Raw genomic sequence first — 15,609 nt, 5'->3', positions numbered from 1 at the left:
TTAGTAATACCACTTCTCTTTCTGGGAGCGAGAGGTGATCGTGGTTATCGGATGCAGCAAGAATGTACTCCTGACAGCTCGCGAGCTCGTGCTGTATATCAATATTATCAAAGACTTTTAGCAGTGATTAATAGCAGTTTGCTCACTTTCATAGAGGTCACTCTTGGGCTTAAAACGCGTTCCCATATAAAACAGAGGAAACCATTTGTACGGACCGAAGCTAAAGCCCAAGGAGAGGCAGGGCAACAGCTTGCAAGGATGGCTGCATTACTCTATTGCGGCGACAATCAGGCAGTTTGGCGAGTATGAGCCAAGCAAGTGATGCTGCGGTGTAACGGACGGCTGGGGCTGGACACGGCCACCGCGGTGGGCAGCGGCGACAGCCCCTTCTCCCCCCCTTCTCTTCCACCGACTCCCTGCGGCTGGGAAGAGGGCTGCCGCTCCGGCCTGGCGCACAACCGCCTCGGCTTCTCGTCCCTGCGGCCCGCCGTTGCGGTGCCACAGGGCCTCTGCTCCTACAAATGTCAGTCACGCCTGCGGCCGCAGTGACAGCAGCGCGGGGGGGGGACGCCCGCTGGCCGGCGATATTCAGACGGATGGGGGAAACCAAACACGGCGGCTCCGCACAGCTGGAGGGGGAGCCCGGCTGGAAGTGCCGACCCCCCTCGCTGCCCCGCGGCGCCCACCCCGCGGAGGCCCGAGGCCCGAGGCCCGATCCCGCGCCTCCGGGCCGCGCCTGCTCCCGGCCCGGGCCCGGCCCCGACCGCGGCCCGCGGGGCGTGTCGGGGGCAGCCCCGCTCCGCCCCAGGCCGGCGGGGCCGGGCGGGGCAGGGCCGGGGCCGGGGCCGGGGCCGGGGCCGGGCCGGGCCGGGAGGCGCGGAGCGGGCGGCAGCGCCATGGGGCTGGAGACGGAGAAGGCGGACACCCGCATCTTCATGGACGACGACAACTTCCCGCCGAGCGGCGGCCCGGCGCTGCCGGAGGCGGAGAAGGGCGCGGAGGACGAGCTGGACCGCGACCCCCACGGGCTGAACGCCCACCTGCAGGTGCCGCGGGGCGGCCGGGGACCGGGGCCGGGGCCGGGGCCGAGGCCGGGGCTCGGCGGGCGGGCCGGGAACCCCCCCACCGCCGGCGGGGCGGCGGGCGGGGGTCCCCGGCGGGGTCCCCGGGTGCCGGCTCCGGCTCAACGGCAGAGCGTCCCTCTCGTTGCAGCTGGGGTTCGAGGACGTGATCGCGGAGCCCGAGCTAACCCACTCCTTCGACAAGGTGTGGGTGTGCAGCCACGCTCTCTTCGAGCTCAGCAAGTACCTGCTCTACAAGCTGCTGACGCTGGTCCTTGCCGTACCGCTGGCCCTGGCCGTGGGCATCGTCTTCGCGGTGCTCAGCTGCCTGCACATCTGGTAAGGGCGTTCGGCTGCCCGACGGCCCCTGGGCTCTGCAGGCAGCTCGGCAGGACTCTCCTCTTGTAGCACCGCTGCCTAGCCGTCGGCCGCCGGCCGGCAGTCAGGCCGACTCGCATTATCTGCTTTATTTGTAAAGGCAGAGAAAGGAAAACGATGTTTTCTCTCTGGTTCGGTTCCCTGCCTTGCTTTTACCAGCGGTCTGCTGCGTCTGTGTAAGCTCCGTGGGGCAGAGAGCCTGTTTTACCATTGGTATGCGCAACGCGTTCCAGCCTCGGCTGGCTTCGGGAGTAATAGTAATGATACCTTGGGTTTTTTTAAACTGGTTGTTAAGTTGTTAAAACGTGTATTTGAAATGAAAGACTGGGCAGAAGTCTTTCATTACACCTGGCACCTTCTCAGTACGGTTACCTCTTCCATTTTTCCCTCGCAGACTGAAGAAAGCTTTTGAGGGCCGAGCTCGCTCTTTCTTTGCTACTGCCACAAAATCTACTGTCACTGCCTTGCATCTGGTACATCAGCATCTCCAGGTGCAGTGCCCCAAAGCACTTCCACCTAAGCAAAGAACCCCTGCTGAGCTCAGGAAAGCTGCCTCTGGCCATGGCCCAGGTTCACAGGCAAATACAGTAGCCCTCCGAGTCACAGCAAACCTGGTATACTTTAAACAGAATATACTGGCAAAATATCAGGGAAGAGTACCTTGAGACCAGAAAGGCAGATGACTGTAGAGAAGGAAGAAAGGCAGGGAAAAGAATGAGGTTGAGGAAAGCACGGAGAATCCAGCAGGCTCCAGAGGAAGGGGTGAATGCAGATTGTCAACATCATCCTGCAAACCAGGATTTTCCGTATCCATGGGTTTTGGGCAAAGTCTCATTTGACTTGGGTAAGACTGGAATCATGAAGTTGTTAAGGAAAACAAAATACAATCCAGAAACTGGGAAACAGACGCAAAGCGATAGGAATACATTGGTTATCTGAACCTGCGGTTGCAATCTTGTGGGTGCAGATTTCAGTTTTTGAAAGTGGAAGGGAAGTTGGGGTTGATGACATTGTCGTGAGCCACTTCAAAAACTGATTAACTCGAATTTTGGAGCATAGAGTTTGCATAATATCCAAAGGTGTTGCAATGTAGTTTAGAGCTGCCCACCTGCTACTTCTCTGGTCCCCAAATTATTATGAACAGTGTATAGTGTGCCCAGTCTTGTAGGTCTGTCAGCTGTTGGTGTGCTGTAGTGTACCATGTGACTGCAAAAGGGTATGGAGAGCATATAGATATCCAGTAGTGGAATAGCTATGGAAGAATTCATCAATGCCGAATTTATTAAGACCATAATAATAAGGTTTTGTGCTTCAGAATGATCTTGTATCTGGATTTCACAGCCTTGGTACATAGACATGACTTTGACTGAACCAGGACTCAGAGGTCAGTTTCTATTTATGCAAGTAGTCCCTAGTGACTCTCTCAGGAACTGTGGGTTCTCAGTACATCTGAAATAGGACTGTCTTAATGTGGCATTTAATTTGAAAAGTTTCCCTTGACTTTCTGTGAACACACTTGCTACCCCAACAACTACATTTCTTTCCCTACATTCATTGTCACTACAGAATTGATCTTTCTTTTTGATCTTCCTTGCACCTGGGATGGGTGTGAAAGAATCAGTAGCGCTATCTGCACCCCCTTGGGCCCCCTCCAGTGCTACATCCAAAGCCAGCACTGTCTCATCTTCCCATAACCACAAGCTGGATTTGTTCCAACGGAAAGGTGGAACACACTGAGACTAAGTTAGTTGCTCTGCAGCTCTCCATGTTCCAGATTTCATGGGAGTAAGGAGTTCAAAGTTGCTGCATTTGAGAGGGTAACGCAGGAGCAGTGCAGGTATAGGGACCATAAACACATGGTACTGGCTCCCACGTAGCCCCATTGGGTCTGAAAAAAATAGTAACTCCTTGTTTTGTGGGTGAGAGGAAGGGAATTCCATTATAACTCTGCCTTCAGCTGTTGAAACGTCATGGGAAAACCCTGGGCACACCCTCCCACATGGCTGCCTGCAGGAGGGCTTATCAGAATCTCTGTGCCTCACTTTCATCATCCAAGCCAGTGAGATGATGATGTTGATCTGTTGTAGGGGAGCCTTTCCTGAGGCTAAATTCGAAGGTGTTTCAACAACTTTTCAAAGCGCTCAGGCACAGAGCTTTGTTGATTGTCACACATGTTGTTGCAGTTTTGTCAGCATGCTAAATATCCACAAAAGTCTGGCTCCGCATTCCTCATGCATCAAGCACAGACACCTCATGAGTTGCCCCCCTCATACCTGATAGTAAATATTGTCTTCCACCAGCAAAAAGATTGCTAAAGAAGGAAGCAAATATGTGAGACTTCATGGAAAGCAAAAAGAAAGCTGAGTAAAAAATATGTAATAATAGACTTTAATTTTCATTTTTAACTATGAAGATGGAGCATATTCTGTTCCTGCTCTCAAACTGGCTGCTTGAGCCAGAATCCAGTTTTATACTACCTGCTAAAAGATACTGATGGGCTGACACTGCGCCAGCTAGCGAGTTAGTAACCTACATACAAGCCAGTTCAAGGAAAGCTCCTTCTCCACATTTCTTCTCCTTTACTGATGGCTGTCATTCTCACCACAGACTATACATGGCAGAATCTGTCAGACTGAGTTTTAACATCTTTCTGTGAATATTAGCAAGCTTTTAAACATGTCCTTAGACTGAGGCTATTAAGGTTACTGATTTTTGAACATAAGCAGAACACTGCTGGTTTTCCAGGCAGCACATGCAAAATCATGATATATATTACAGATCGGGGACTGATTCTTGTTCCAAGCCACATTTGCCACCTCTTGGAAATTAACACTTGAATCTCACATACGATTTGTTGTGGTCTTGCCTGAATTGTGTTCTGGCATGTTGCATATTTATGCTAAGAATCAGTGGTTCGTTTGAGGACCCATAACTTGAGTCTTGGATCTGAGGTGGGCTCTGAAGCACAAGGACTCAGCCAGCTTTATGCTCTTGTCATCAGGTGGAGCAGTAGGTACTCAGCGCTCCTCTCAGCTTGAGCTTCCATTCACAGTGCTAAGATGTAGCCAGGGACTTATACGCAGAGAAGTAGATATGGACACGCATCGCCTCTTACCTCTTTCTCCACAACTCCATTTACATAACTTACTGCTGTCATACTCAACCCCAAAACCATCTCCCTACTGGCTGTATGAAATCAAAAGAAATTACAGTACAGCTATGCCATGAAGACCCACCTTATGATCTGGTGTTGCCTTGATCCCTCTGTGTTCATGTCCAGTATATATCCCTTGCCTTTGGAAGAGGAAGTAGGTGGATGTTGTCTTGCTTCCTTTTTAGTTTTTTCTTTTCCAGTCTACCTAGGTCCTGGGATATATAATTTTTGGGTTTAATGCAATTCGTATACTATGTATGGGTCCTGGAAGGCTTTAGTGGTTATCTCTTGCCTCACTCCTAAATATCCCAAGCGTTAATGGGACTCAACAAGAAGCTCTGCAACTGCTAGGTAATATTTAGTCATCTGTTCACAATGCTTGCTTGTACTATAGAGCCATGCAAGACTTTTTAATTCAAAATCATGATGTAGTACATAAGCATACTTGGAATTAGGTAATTTAACCACTGAATGGTGTAGCATTTGAAAAATAGCATTAAGACATGTCTGAGGTTCCCTTTGGAAAAATTTTCAGGATAAGATGTCATTCTTCACTTTGAGGAAGGAATCTGAATTAATAGTGAATGACTACTCCAACCACATTGCCCAACTCTGTGAAAAGTTGAGCTGCTTTGAACTGAAAATACCCTTACCAGTATGAATTAAATTGTGCTCTGCCATTTCCAAGAGGTGTTTGGTTCTTCACAATGTTCCTCAGGGATTAGCAGAAGAAAAGTAATGTGAGCAAAAGTGAGAAATGTTGATGGGTATAATTTTGTAGATGTCCTGCCTTGAACAGAAAGAAGGATAGGATAGGATGGAAAAAAATGGGATAATTTGCTCTTTTCAGTTCAACGGTTCCCAAAAGAGGTGATTCCTTCTAATTAGTGAAAAGATGGGTATTTTGTGATATATATACATAACAAGTTTCAATGAGAGGTCATATAGGTAGTTGAAATACCTTGGCTATGCTTCAGCTTGGATGCCAAATTCAACAGATTTCTTCCCAATACTGTACCATGTGGTAGCACTAGCAGTACCAATATTGCGGTAAATGTTGATATCCTTGAGATATGCCAACTTTACTTCCACTGTTAGACCTTACTCAAGCAAGCAGTCACCATCTCTGTGAACGAAGTGCAGACTGGAGTAAGCCCACAGCACCGGGAGTAAAGGATGTATATGTTAATGTTTATTTGACAGGTCACAAAAACAAATACACAGGTTCTAGTGGCACTTGGTTATTTATTTATTAAGTGTTCCTGGTCACTCCACGGAAGGTACGTTGCACCCTCTGATGATTTAGAAATGCCGCACAGTAGGATAACAGAACAGGATGCGTGCTTGTATACATGTAGATATGTATGTAGACACACTCATGTATTTTAAAAGTTTGAAAATACCCTTTACTGGCTCTCTTGGGTGTAAAGGATTTTCTTTTCTGAGGAAAGGTGTTTGAGTAATTGTTGTCTAAGTAGACTGACTTTTATTTTAAAATTGAAAGTTATTTACATTAATTAGCTTTGGTTGCTAGCATGTTTCACATATCTTCCTACGGAGTTAGCCTACATTGTTTTCTGCGTGCATTTACCATAGAATTGAATACCAAGTGTTAAAAGATTATAAAACATTACCAAAACATTTTGATGTTTATTGTATTTAACATTATCAAAAGAGGTTAAGTCCTGGTACTGTGTGAATGCCTTCTACAACAGTTGCAAGTAGTATGATCACTGCTTTTCTAGCCTTCCCTAATGACATCCTGGTGATTCACTACATCTTTCTGTGAAACTTCTGCATAGTGGGGTATTTGTTTAGTTTGTATTTTGTGTGATCCTGTCGACAAAGGGTCCAATAGAAATGTCAACTTTCCTGCTTCTCTGCAATTCAGTTAGATTTAAAAAAAATGCAGGCCAAATTAATTTTAGATGGCAGCAAAGGAGCAGTGACATAGCCTTTATAAACTAACTGAAATGGAAAAGGGGTGAAGTCAACACAAGCTGAGTAGCCATTTCTGGTGTTTTCCCTGTGTTGCTTGGAGAAATACCATTTTTTTTTCCCCGTTGCATTACTGATGTTTATCAACTGTATTCTAACACATGAAGCCCTAATTTTATTCTCTAGAAATTATCTATTCTATATGCAGTGATACTATAGGTGGTTATAAAACACATGGTTTACTGAGTTCAGTTTAAAACTAGATACACATTATTCCAGTAACACTCACAGTTCTATATAGTGTGTATATTACTAGCTGTTTCAGCAGAGACAAAAGAAGAGAAGGTTTTAGAAAAACTATTCTTGTTTAAATCCATCTGGGTTAGCTTAGAGTGCAGCATAGACATACTAGTATATGGTGTGCATTGTATGATAAGAGCTGAGAATCTGGTTAGACAAACACTGAAAAGAACTCATTTTGACTCCTTACCTTTCTAAGCTTCAACTTTTTTTAAATGTACAATGGGGTTTTTTCTACTTTGTTATTCTGAGTGGTACTCATTGGAAATACATGATACTTACATATTTTTCAGACTTATGATGAAACAGTAAATAAAATATTTCCTGTCATTCCAACCAAAGTCAATGAGAGATCTGCAAACGAATTATGTGGATGCAAGACTGGGATCTTAAATTTTGAATGCAACAGCAAACTAGAACAGAGTTTATCATCTTTATCAAGAGAATCTATAGCATTTTCTACCCAATTTAGGAAATAAATGTGTTATATATGGCACAGAGATTTCTCAAAACCTTGCTGTAGTACCGCTTCAGTATCACATAAATTATTTATACATTTGATTTGTCTGCGCCCAAATAAGAACATCCAGCTTAGTGAAATGACATGGGGTTTGGGCCAGTACATGATTAAAACAGGAGAATAACTTTAAAAAGTGTGGCAGTTATCATGTATCCACTGGCCCCGGTGAGCTGCCCATATGTGCACTTCTGGCTCGCCTCCGTGCTTAGTGTGCTTGGCTTAAGCCACCACTAATGACATTGCTTTGGAATTGGGACATATGGAGAGCATCCCCAGATGGTTACTAGTGCTCAGGAGATGAAAGCACAATACTTTCAAGTATGCACCCTGAGTGAATAAAAAGATCTTTCCCCTGACCAGAAGTTTTGACCTCATTCTACCTTAGTTTCTCACCCAAAACCAAAAAATTTTACAGGATCAGCAAGTCGCTGTTTTTCTGAGGTTTGGTGTGTCTCTGCGCTATAGTAATCCAATGTAACTGGATATTGCTTTACTGTTTCTGTTTTATTGTAGCAACTTGTAACAGCAAAGTTAGATTGTTAGGAATGAGACGCCAATGGCGATGTGCATGCCTGCTGGTGCATTTGTGCGTGTGAGAGAGAGGGGGTTAAAAGAAACACCCGAAGAGACAGCAGAGCAAGAACAGATCGTAAAGAGCGCTGTTCCCCGTCGATCAAACTGGGGAACGTGGTGTTTCTGTCAAGCCTCGAAGACCCACATTCAGATATGACCACAGCGCACATGAGTCCTTAGGGGACGACCCTGTTCTTCACCCGCAGCGCGGTGGCAGCAGGGTTGCAGCATATCACGTACAGCGGCCCGTCCAGCAGCAGGGATAAGACAGCAAAAGTTCACCCCTGTAAAAGGCATGTCCAAAAATTAGCTCAGCATTCCCGGTTAGGAAGCAGAGACATGATGAAAAGCCAGCTGGCGTCTCCTCTCCCGTGTTGCACGCAGGTGATCCTGGCCAGAGGACCACATGCATCATGGTGCTTCTGCTTGTGCCGGCGTGTCGTGGTTTAACCCCAGCCGGCAGCTCAGCCCCACGCAGCCGCTCGCTCACTCCCCTCTGCTGGGATGGGGGAGAGAACTGGAAGGGTAAAAGTGAGAAAACTCAGGAGTTGAGACAAAGGCAGTTGAATAGGTAAAGCAAAGCAAGAGAAGGAATTCATTCCCCACTTCCCATGGGCAGGCAGGTGTTCAGCCATCTCCAGGACAGCAGGGCTCCAGCACGCCTAACGGTGACTTGGGAAGACAAACGCCATCACTCTGAACATCCTCCCTTCCTTCTTCTTCCCCCAGCTCTATATGGGAAGCATGACATCCTATGGTCTGGGATCTCCCCTGGGTCAGTCGGGGTCGGCTGTCCTGGCTGTGTCCTCCCCCAACCCCTTGTGCCCCCCCAGCCTCCTCGCTGGTGGGGTGGGGGGAGAAGCAGAAAAGCCCTTGGCTCTGGGTAAGCACTGCTCAGCAGTGACGGAAACATCCCGGGGTTATCAACACTGTTTCCAGCACAAATCCAAGACAGCCCCTTACCAGCTACAATGAAGAAAATTAACTCTACCCCAGCCAAAACCAGCACAAGGTGTGAGGCTGTGAGCAAACAAAATTGATGGAGAATGAGCACGAGAGTATAAAATCAACTTGTTTAGAGAATTAGAGTTGTGCAATCACTTCCTCTTCCATTAAGATCTCACACTTGTGTTTGGTTATCCTGATTTCCCTGTGCTATAGCAGCAGCAATCTTCAGTTCTTCCATTTTCTCTTTTACAGGATCGTGGTGCCTTTTGTGAAAACCTGTCTCATGGTCTTGCCTTCAGTGCAAACTATATGGAAGAGCCTGACAGATGTTTTCGTCGTACCATTCTTTCAGAGCCTAGGCCGATGCTTTGCCATGATTAATATACGCCTGGACCAAGAGTAAATGTCAGGGACGCGACACTGCTGTAATTGTAGCTGGTGTTATACCTCTTTGCTAACCTAACATACAAGCACTTACCATTCATTCCAAACTGTTAAATTACAATGGCTGGTTTAAGTGGGAACATGCTATTTTTTCTAAAACACATTTATTTTCAGGGAGATCGTTTAAGAACAAGTAGGCAGTTTTCATAGCTCACTCTTTTAACAACAGAGTGAATGCGGAGTATGTTGGCAACACTTTATTTTAATGGTACGTCGATTGCTAGATTACAGGAGAATTTGCGTGGAGGTTTAATAGCCACCATGGTGATAATGATTGGCGTTATTACTATAAATATTTAAACAGGCTGTGATAACCTCGGTGAAACTGATCTCTAGGGTTTCTCATTGACTTTACTGCAAGTCCACCAGTGATCATTTTTGGCCCTCAATATGCAGAATGATCAACTCAGTCCTTTATTATCAGCAGTTAAAATGAATGTGACTCATTGCATAAGCATACAGAGAAAGGCACAGTTGTGTAATTCTCCTATACCGGGGGGAAAGCTCCCTAGAAGTTTATCCCTTAAAATAAGGTGTTACCTAATGATTTGAAACATCAGCTAATATGTATATTTTATTTAATGAGAGGTTAACTTTGCTGTATATTTTGTACCTTTGTAAATGGCACTTGATTGGTTTTCTTTGAAGCGTTATTTCTACAGTATTTGAATTTTAACCAACTTATTAAGCAGCAAGAGTGAGACACTGCAAAAAAAGATTTTAGATAACTAAAATTTCCATTTCTAAATTATGTAGATTTTTAAGTGTTGCTGTGCAATTCTAGTATATTCATTACACATGGTTGCGTGTAAAAGCAAAGATCATAAGTGTTTTCATACAAGACTATGCAAAAGAATTGGAAATATCTGTTTATGAGAAATGTTTTTTATTAAAAATGGGGTGTAGTAAATGCAACCCTGCCTATTTCTGTGTATTATCTGTGTGAACATTGTGATATTTAAAACGATAGACACTATGCTGGCACTTTAACTACATAGCAAGCTCTTATAGAAGGCAAGTGAGTGTAATTCGTATCCTTTTCTAATTCTCCTCACCTAATGACTTGACTCTCCATGTTGCTTATTTGCTACTTTAAAGCCTAACCCATAAAAAAATGCTTCTTCCTGCTGCACCTAATATGGGTTTGTAAACCAGAATAACAGAACATATGCAGAGGTACATTAAAATTACATTAGCCTTCTGACAGGCTTATGCTGCTGTTTTCTTAAATGCAGATGATAAGTTTCAATTGTGAAATGTATGTATGATTTGGAATATTATTTTCTAAAATGATATCACAGATTTCTTATCAAACAAGAGATATATAATAAAATAATAAAACATCAGCTTTTTCCTATTTTCAACTTCATTTTGTCAGGTTTTTCAACTTTTTAAAAAGCTCTTACAATGCTGAACAGCATAGAATACTATGCAGTTCTTCCAAAATATGGGAGAGGGAAAAGAAAGGGATGAGCATCAATACGGTTCCACTATTATCAATTGCATTTAACTTCTTTATGGTAGAAAATGATGTATCTCTGTGTGTAATTAAGCCCATACAGAATGATTGCTTTCTCCGAAGCAGGTCTCAGTGTAGAATTTTGGCTACATTCAAAAAAACGCTTAATTCTTTTTACAGGTGCATGCTTTATTTACAGATGAGCTGCTGAATTTTCCTTTTCTTGCTTATTGGCCTGCAGAAGCTAGCTAGCTGACACTGTATATTCTTTGTACATTGAGAATATATTTGTATGTTAAAAATATTTTTACAATTAGTGCCATTTAGGGAGGGATTCATATGGCTTTTCAAAACTGGATCTTAATGATTAGTGCCCATGGAAACTTCTCTGGAGTTTTTTTCTTCTGCAAGAAGTTAGCTCGCTGTTCATATGTGCTCTTCAAGATACCTTTCCTATGTTAAAAATGGAAATATCTCTTTTGAAAATAAAAATTGGTCAGGCTAGGCTTGAATTCTTTTGAGAGTTATTTTCTTTTACAACGTCCAAGGATTTTTACAAAGATATTTTCCACAGAAAAATATCCCCTTGATGAATTCATTTAAAAAAAAAAAAGAAAATAAATCAATCAGTACTAGTCCTTGTGTCTAAAAGGAGCTCTATAAAAGCCTAAACTTTGCGGGAACTCAGGTCTGGATCCAAACTTTGAGAGTGAGGCCATTCCCTAGAGAGTAAGTATCATTTAGGTCATGCATGCCTGGATATATGCATTCTTAAATAGCTTACTGAAGTCATCCAGCTCTAGCTACCACAGACAATCAAGTAGAATGGTTTGGTTTGTTCTTATTTTGATTTAGGCTTGTCATTAATTAGTTCTTTTCACCATTTCTCTAGCTGTTACAAGACTCAAGCAAGCTTGTAATTAAGTAATTAAGGCTGTTGGTTTCTTACATATTTTATAGTAGTATCTTTCTCTGGAACAGATGTACTTTTACTATAAGAAAATGCATTCTTAGGCTTAGGGTAAAATACTAGATGCTTGGCAAATATGCTTACTTCATCCATGAAAGGAGTGGAAGGAAGCATGAATATATACAGGCTCTCCAATACTTAGGTGTAAATCTGCCCCAGGCAACTCTGCTGGCAAGTGTTCTCTGGATTTTGTGGATTTGACAGTTCTGAGAAACATCCCGAAGCTCTGCCACAGCTGATACTGTCAGTAGCTTACAGCATTGTTGGACAACAGGCACTGAATGGGCACTGGCGCTGAACTGTGATCTTCAGTGTAGGGGTAGATTCCTTAAGTTCTCCATTTCATTTGAAATGCGGACAAACCATCCCAGCTGATCCCTTAACAGCAACCTACAAATGAGAATTTAGGCAAGAAGAGGAGTCCAGAAACTTAGTCTCATTGTCTGCAACAAACGTAGGAAAATTTACACCTGATTCAGGTCATCTACTTTGATGTATCTTCTTCCCCTCTATGGAATGGGGAAGATGTTATTGGTCTTAACAAGAGTAGACTTTCCATCATCATGGTAGAGTTATGAGGATAAATAAATAAAAAGTGTGAGATGTTCCTATTCCAACCTGCCTCTTGTTACTGCAGACCTTAGATGTATAATCATGAGCTAGAGATTCACTTCTGTCATGCAAAATATTTCAGCATCTTGTTTTTCATCAAGACCACAACTAACATACAGAACTAACCCCAGATTTGTGTTTATGGACTTTTTTTTCTTTTAATTCCCAAAGAAATTTAACCTGCCTCCTTATGAGAGCTATTGCATAAGGTCCTTCTAATCTGACTCTAGAATTTCTATATTTGTATCTTATCTTTCCCCACCCTACTTGTTCATTGTATAAATTGGAATAAATTCTTAACAGAAACTTTGATGTATTAGTAAATGAGAAGCCTTTTCCCACCTATCCAAAAAGCTCACTTAGGCATACACCGACTGAAAAGTTCAGAACATCCCTGCAGCTCTGGGACCTCAGACCACACACTCCTATGTAGTGGAAGCCAAAGAATGGTAAGTCCATTACTTTTACAGGGTGTGATTGTTCCCCCACCTGCAGAGATAAAACTATTGCTGTTAAGCTGTATTAACTCTATTTTAAAAAATATGTGAAAAATACATGTGGTTTTTTTGAAAAAAAGAAAATGCAAATGGAACAAGGTCAAACACCAGACACACTACCGGTGTTGTCTTTTAGTACACTGTGCTCATGAAAATTAGAGCTGAAGACCTCCAGTGAGTATACTGAACCAGCAGTTATGCATTAAAAACTGAGGTGCTTTCTTTGTGCAGGGTTTTACAACTGAGGGGAGAATTAATAAAGGCTAATTTTAGCCTGGTGACACTAATCTTCCTAAGTTTATTGCAACAAAATAAAAATGTCTTCTGTAGAGGCAATTCAGAGGAGCTAAGAGAGGTTCCTGCTCTGAATCATCCTCCAGAGAAGACTCTCTGCACTGATTAATCTAAAATGTTTGGCTTGGCTTGGCTCTTTTCCTCTGCTACATAAAAAGTTAGATTTGCTGCAGAAATTAGGCAGGCCTATGGAAGCAACTACAGCTTCATGTAAAATAGTGGGGCAGGTTCTTCTCTACACGCTTCTCTCACAACTTGAAGCCAGGGGTGAGTGTCACCTATGCTCGGTGTTCAGTTTTGTCTGTTGTCTGGCTTCCCCCTCCAACTGCAAGCAGAAGAAGAAGGCCCCCTTCACAAGGCACTGAATCAGATCTACTTTAGACACCTAAATGGAATAAAATGTAGAGATTCACACATTTATTTCAAACTTTGGGGAAAGCTATTCTATTTTTCCAACTGCCTCAGTTTAATAAGAGCTGCTTTTTCACCCCATGGACCTACCTCACCTTGCTTTTTACTTTACGCTATCTCAGCTATCACAATGCTATAACTCTAAGCTAGGATTGGCCATGAAACACTTAGACAGTGAAGCTCGGTGACAAAAAGTCCCATCGTAAGTGAGCCTCAAGGAGTGGGTGTTTAAGTCCCATTAATGAGACTAGTTCTCACAGTCTGATATTTCTATAAGACACCTGAACTGTTAGTAATAGGCTAGAACTGGCAGAATGGTACAGAACAGTGTTGACATTGATCAGCGTTCATGGTCCAGCTCTGTATTTGTCAAGGGATTTGATATTGAAAAGGGTGGAGAAAAGGGTGACTTGATTTACGCAAGGTCTGGCAGAATTAAAGCTTTCAATCTATTTGCCTCTCCAGCCAAGACGGTTACAAGCTATCTTGATTGAGACCTACAGGGACTACCTCTAATAAAAGATGTACGCACCTACCGCAGGATTGAGATGAGAGTCAGGCATTTAAATCCAAAATTGTAATCCCTGCCCAGCTGCCACCCAACCAGGAACATGTCTAAACTCAGAAGGCACCTCCCTGTCATGTAACCTCTCCTCAGTACCTACAGTTTTACTTTGGTCATGCCCAGAACTGCCCTTGTTTGAGCAACTTGGCGTCTTACATCTAAACCTAGTCAGAATCCCAAAAGAAGGGAAGAGATTGCCTTGGACCCCTCGAAATACACTTACTGCACAGCAGCAGAACAGGGCACTTCCCAAAATACGCTTTCCCAGGAGTGAGTCCAAACGCATTAGCACACCTCAGACAGGCAAAAACTGACTTCGGGTCTCTCAAATTTTGGATTACTTCTTCTAGCCCTCAGGCTATTGTGAAATGTGTTATGGCAGCAGCGCTTCCGTGTAAAAGGAAATCACTCCTAGCTAGAGGCTGTGAGAAGGCAGGAACGTGAGGGGATCTCACCACCTCTCCTGGTGTAACTACTCCTTTGATGCAAGGAACAAACAGGCCAAATAACAAACACATACATGAAAGTGTGGTCCTATATACCAGTGGCGAGGGGCATCCCTCTCAGTGGAAAAGTTCTGATCCAGTGACTTATAATTTAAAATACAGAAATTCTCCAGAGAGTGGGGACAGGATGACCACCATGTATCCTCCAGGACTACAAGTCTGTAGATCATGGAATCAGCAGAACATTGGCCTGCATGTTAAACCCATCGCAATGCTTGTTATCACGCAGCAGGGTGAGGACAGTAGCACGGCTGATAAAAGCTCACTACCAACAGCTCTGGCAGCTCAGGCTTTCATCCAGCAAAACATCCCAAAATGCACATAAAAGCATGCACTTAAGCAGTTCAACAGAAGAGACTAAAAAAGCAACGCTCTTCCTCTCCTAAGCCTCAGGTTCTTAAGTGCTCTGCATAAGGCACGCTCCTTGCTGACAGCCTCTGTTATCTGACAGCCTCGCTGCTGTTGAAACTCTACATAAAGAATACAGTTTCCCAGAGCTGATTCTGATCTTGCTGACATTGGAATATATCAGGAGTATTGCTAATACCATAACTGGAATAATTACACAAGCTTAAAAAAAAAAGGTGGGGGGCGGGGGAGATGAGGAGTGGAGGGAGCGGGAGTGTTTAACACCAGACAAAGACACTCAGTGAGTAGTCATGCACATTCAGTTCAGTTTCATGACTCATTTTCTGACAGTTTTTTGAGGAATTTTGTCCAATCCTTTTTTTTTTTTTTTTTCACTAGCTTCTGGGAAGAAATGTTTCCTACCCATACCAAAACCTTTCCTCTTCTGAAAACAGAAAGAACAGCTCATAACTTGCACGCATAACTTTGCTCTGTGTTTAGGGCAAGTTCTCAATTAAGGTAGTCCTGAGGTTTGAAAATTCAGTTAAAGCAAGACTTCGGAGCGATAAAAACTTTTTAAAATCAGGCATGAAATGCCTAAGGCTGGTGTAATGGAGAAAGAAGAAAGGCA

At 43.6% G+C, this 15,609-nt stretch overlaps 1 protein-coding gene across 1 annotated transcript; it reads left to right on the top strand.

Moving 5' to 3' along the window:
• Nucleotides 1–841: 841 nt before the first annotated feature.
• Nucleotides 842–11,287, top strand: CAV2 (caveolin 2). Its single transcript, XM_069802098.1, has 3 exons — nucleotides 842–1,046; nucleotides 1,213–1,400; nucleotides 9,125–11,287. The coding sequence occupies exons 1-3, from the start codon at nucleotides 897–899 to the stop codon at nucleotides 9,273–9,275; spliced, it is 489 nt and encodes a 162-aa protein (XP_069658199.1). The 5' UTR covers nucleotides 842–896; the 3' UTR covers nucleotides 9,276–11,287.
• Nucleotides 11,288–15,609: the final 4,322 nt, after the last annotated feature.

Source organism: Haliaeetus albicilla, chromosome 14 (assembly GCF_947461875.1).
Source record: "Haliaeetus albicilla chromosome 14, bHalAlb1.1, whole genome shotgun sequence".
Lineage (NCBI taxonomy): Eukaryota > Metazoa > Chordata > Aves > Accipitriformes > Accipitridae > Haliaeetus > Haliaeetus albicilla.
Note: the sequence above shows the minus strand (reverse complement) of the source record. Positions and strands in the feature narration are given on the sequence as shown.

Bases quoted from the DNA above. Each gene is read 5' to 3' on its own strand.
- CAV2 (XM_069802098.1), top strand. From the start codon at position 897: ATGGGGCTGGAGACGGAGAAGGCGGACACCCGCATCTTCATGGACGAC. The intron at 1,047-1,212 runs GTGCCGCGGGGC...CTCTCGTTGCAG, and splicing joins GGCTGAACGCCCACCTGCAG to CTGGGGTTCGAGGACGTGAT. The intron at 1,401-9,124 runs GTAAGGGCGTTC...TCTCTTTTACAG, and splicing joins CTCAGCTGCCTGCACATCTG to GATCGTGGTGCCTTTTGTGA.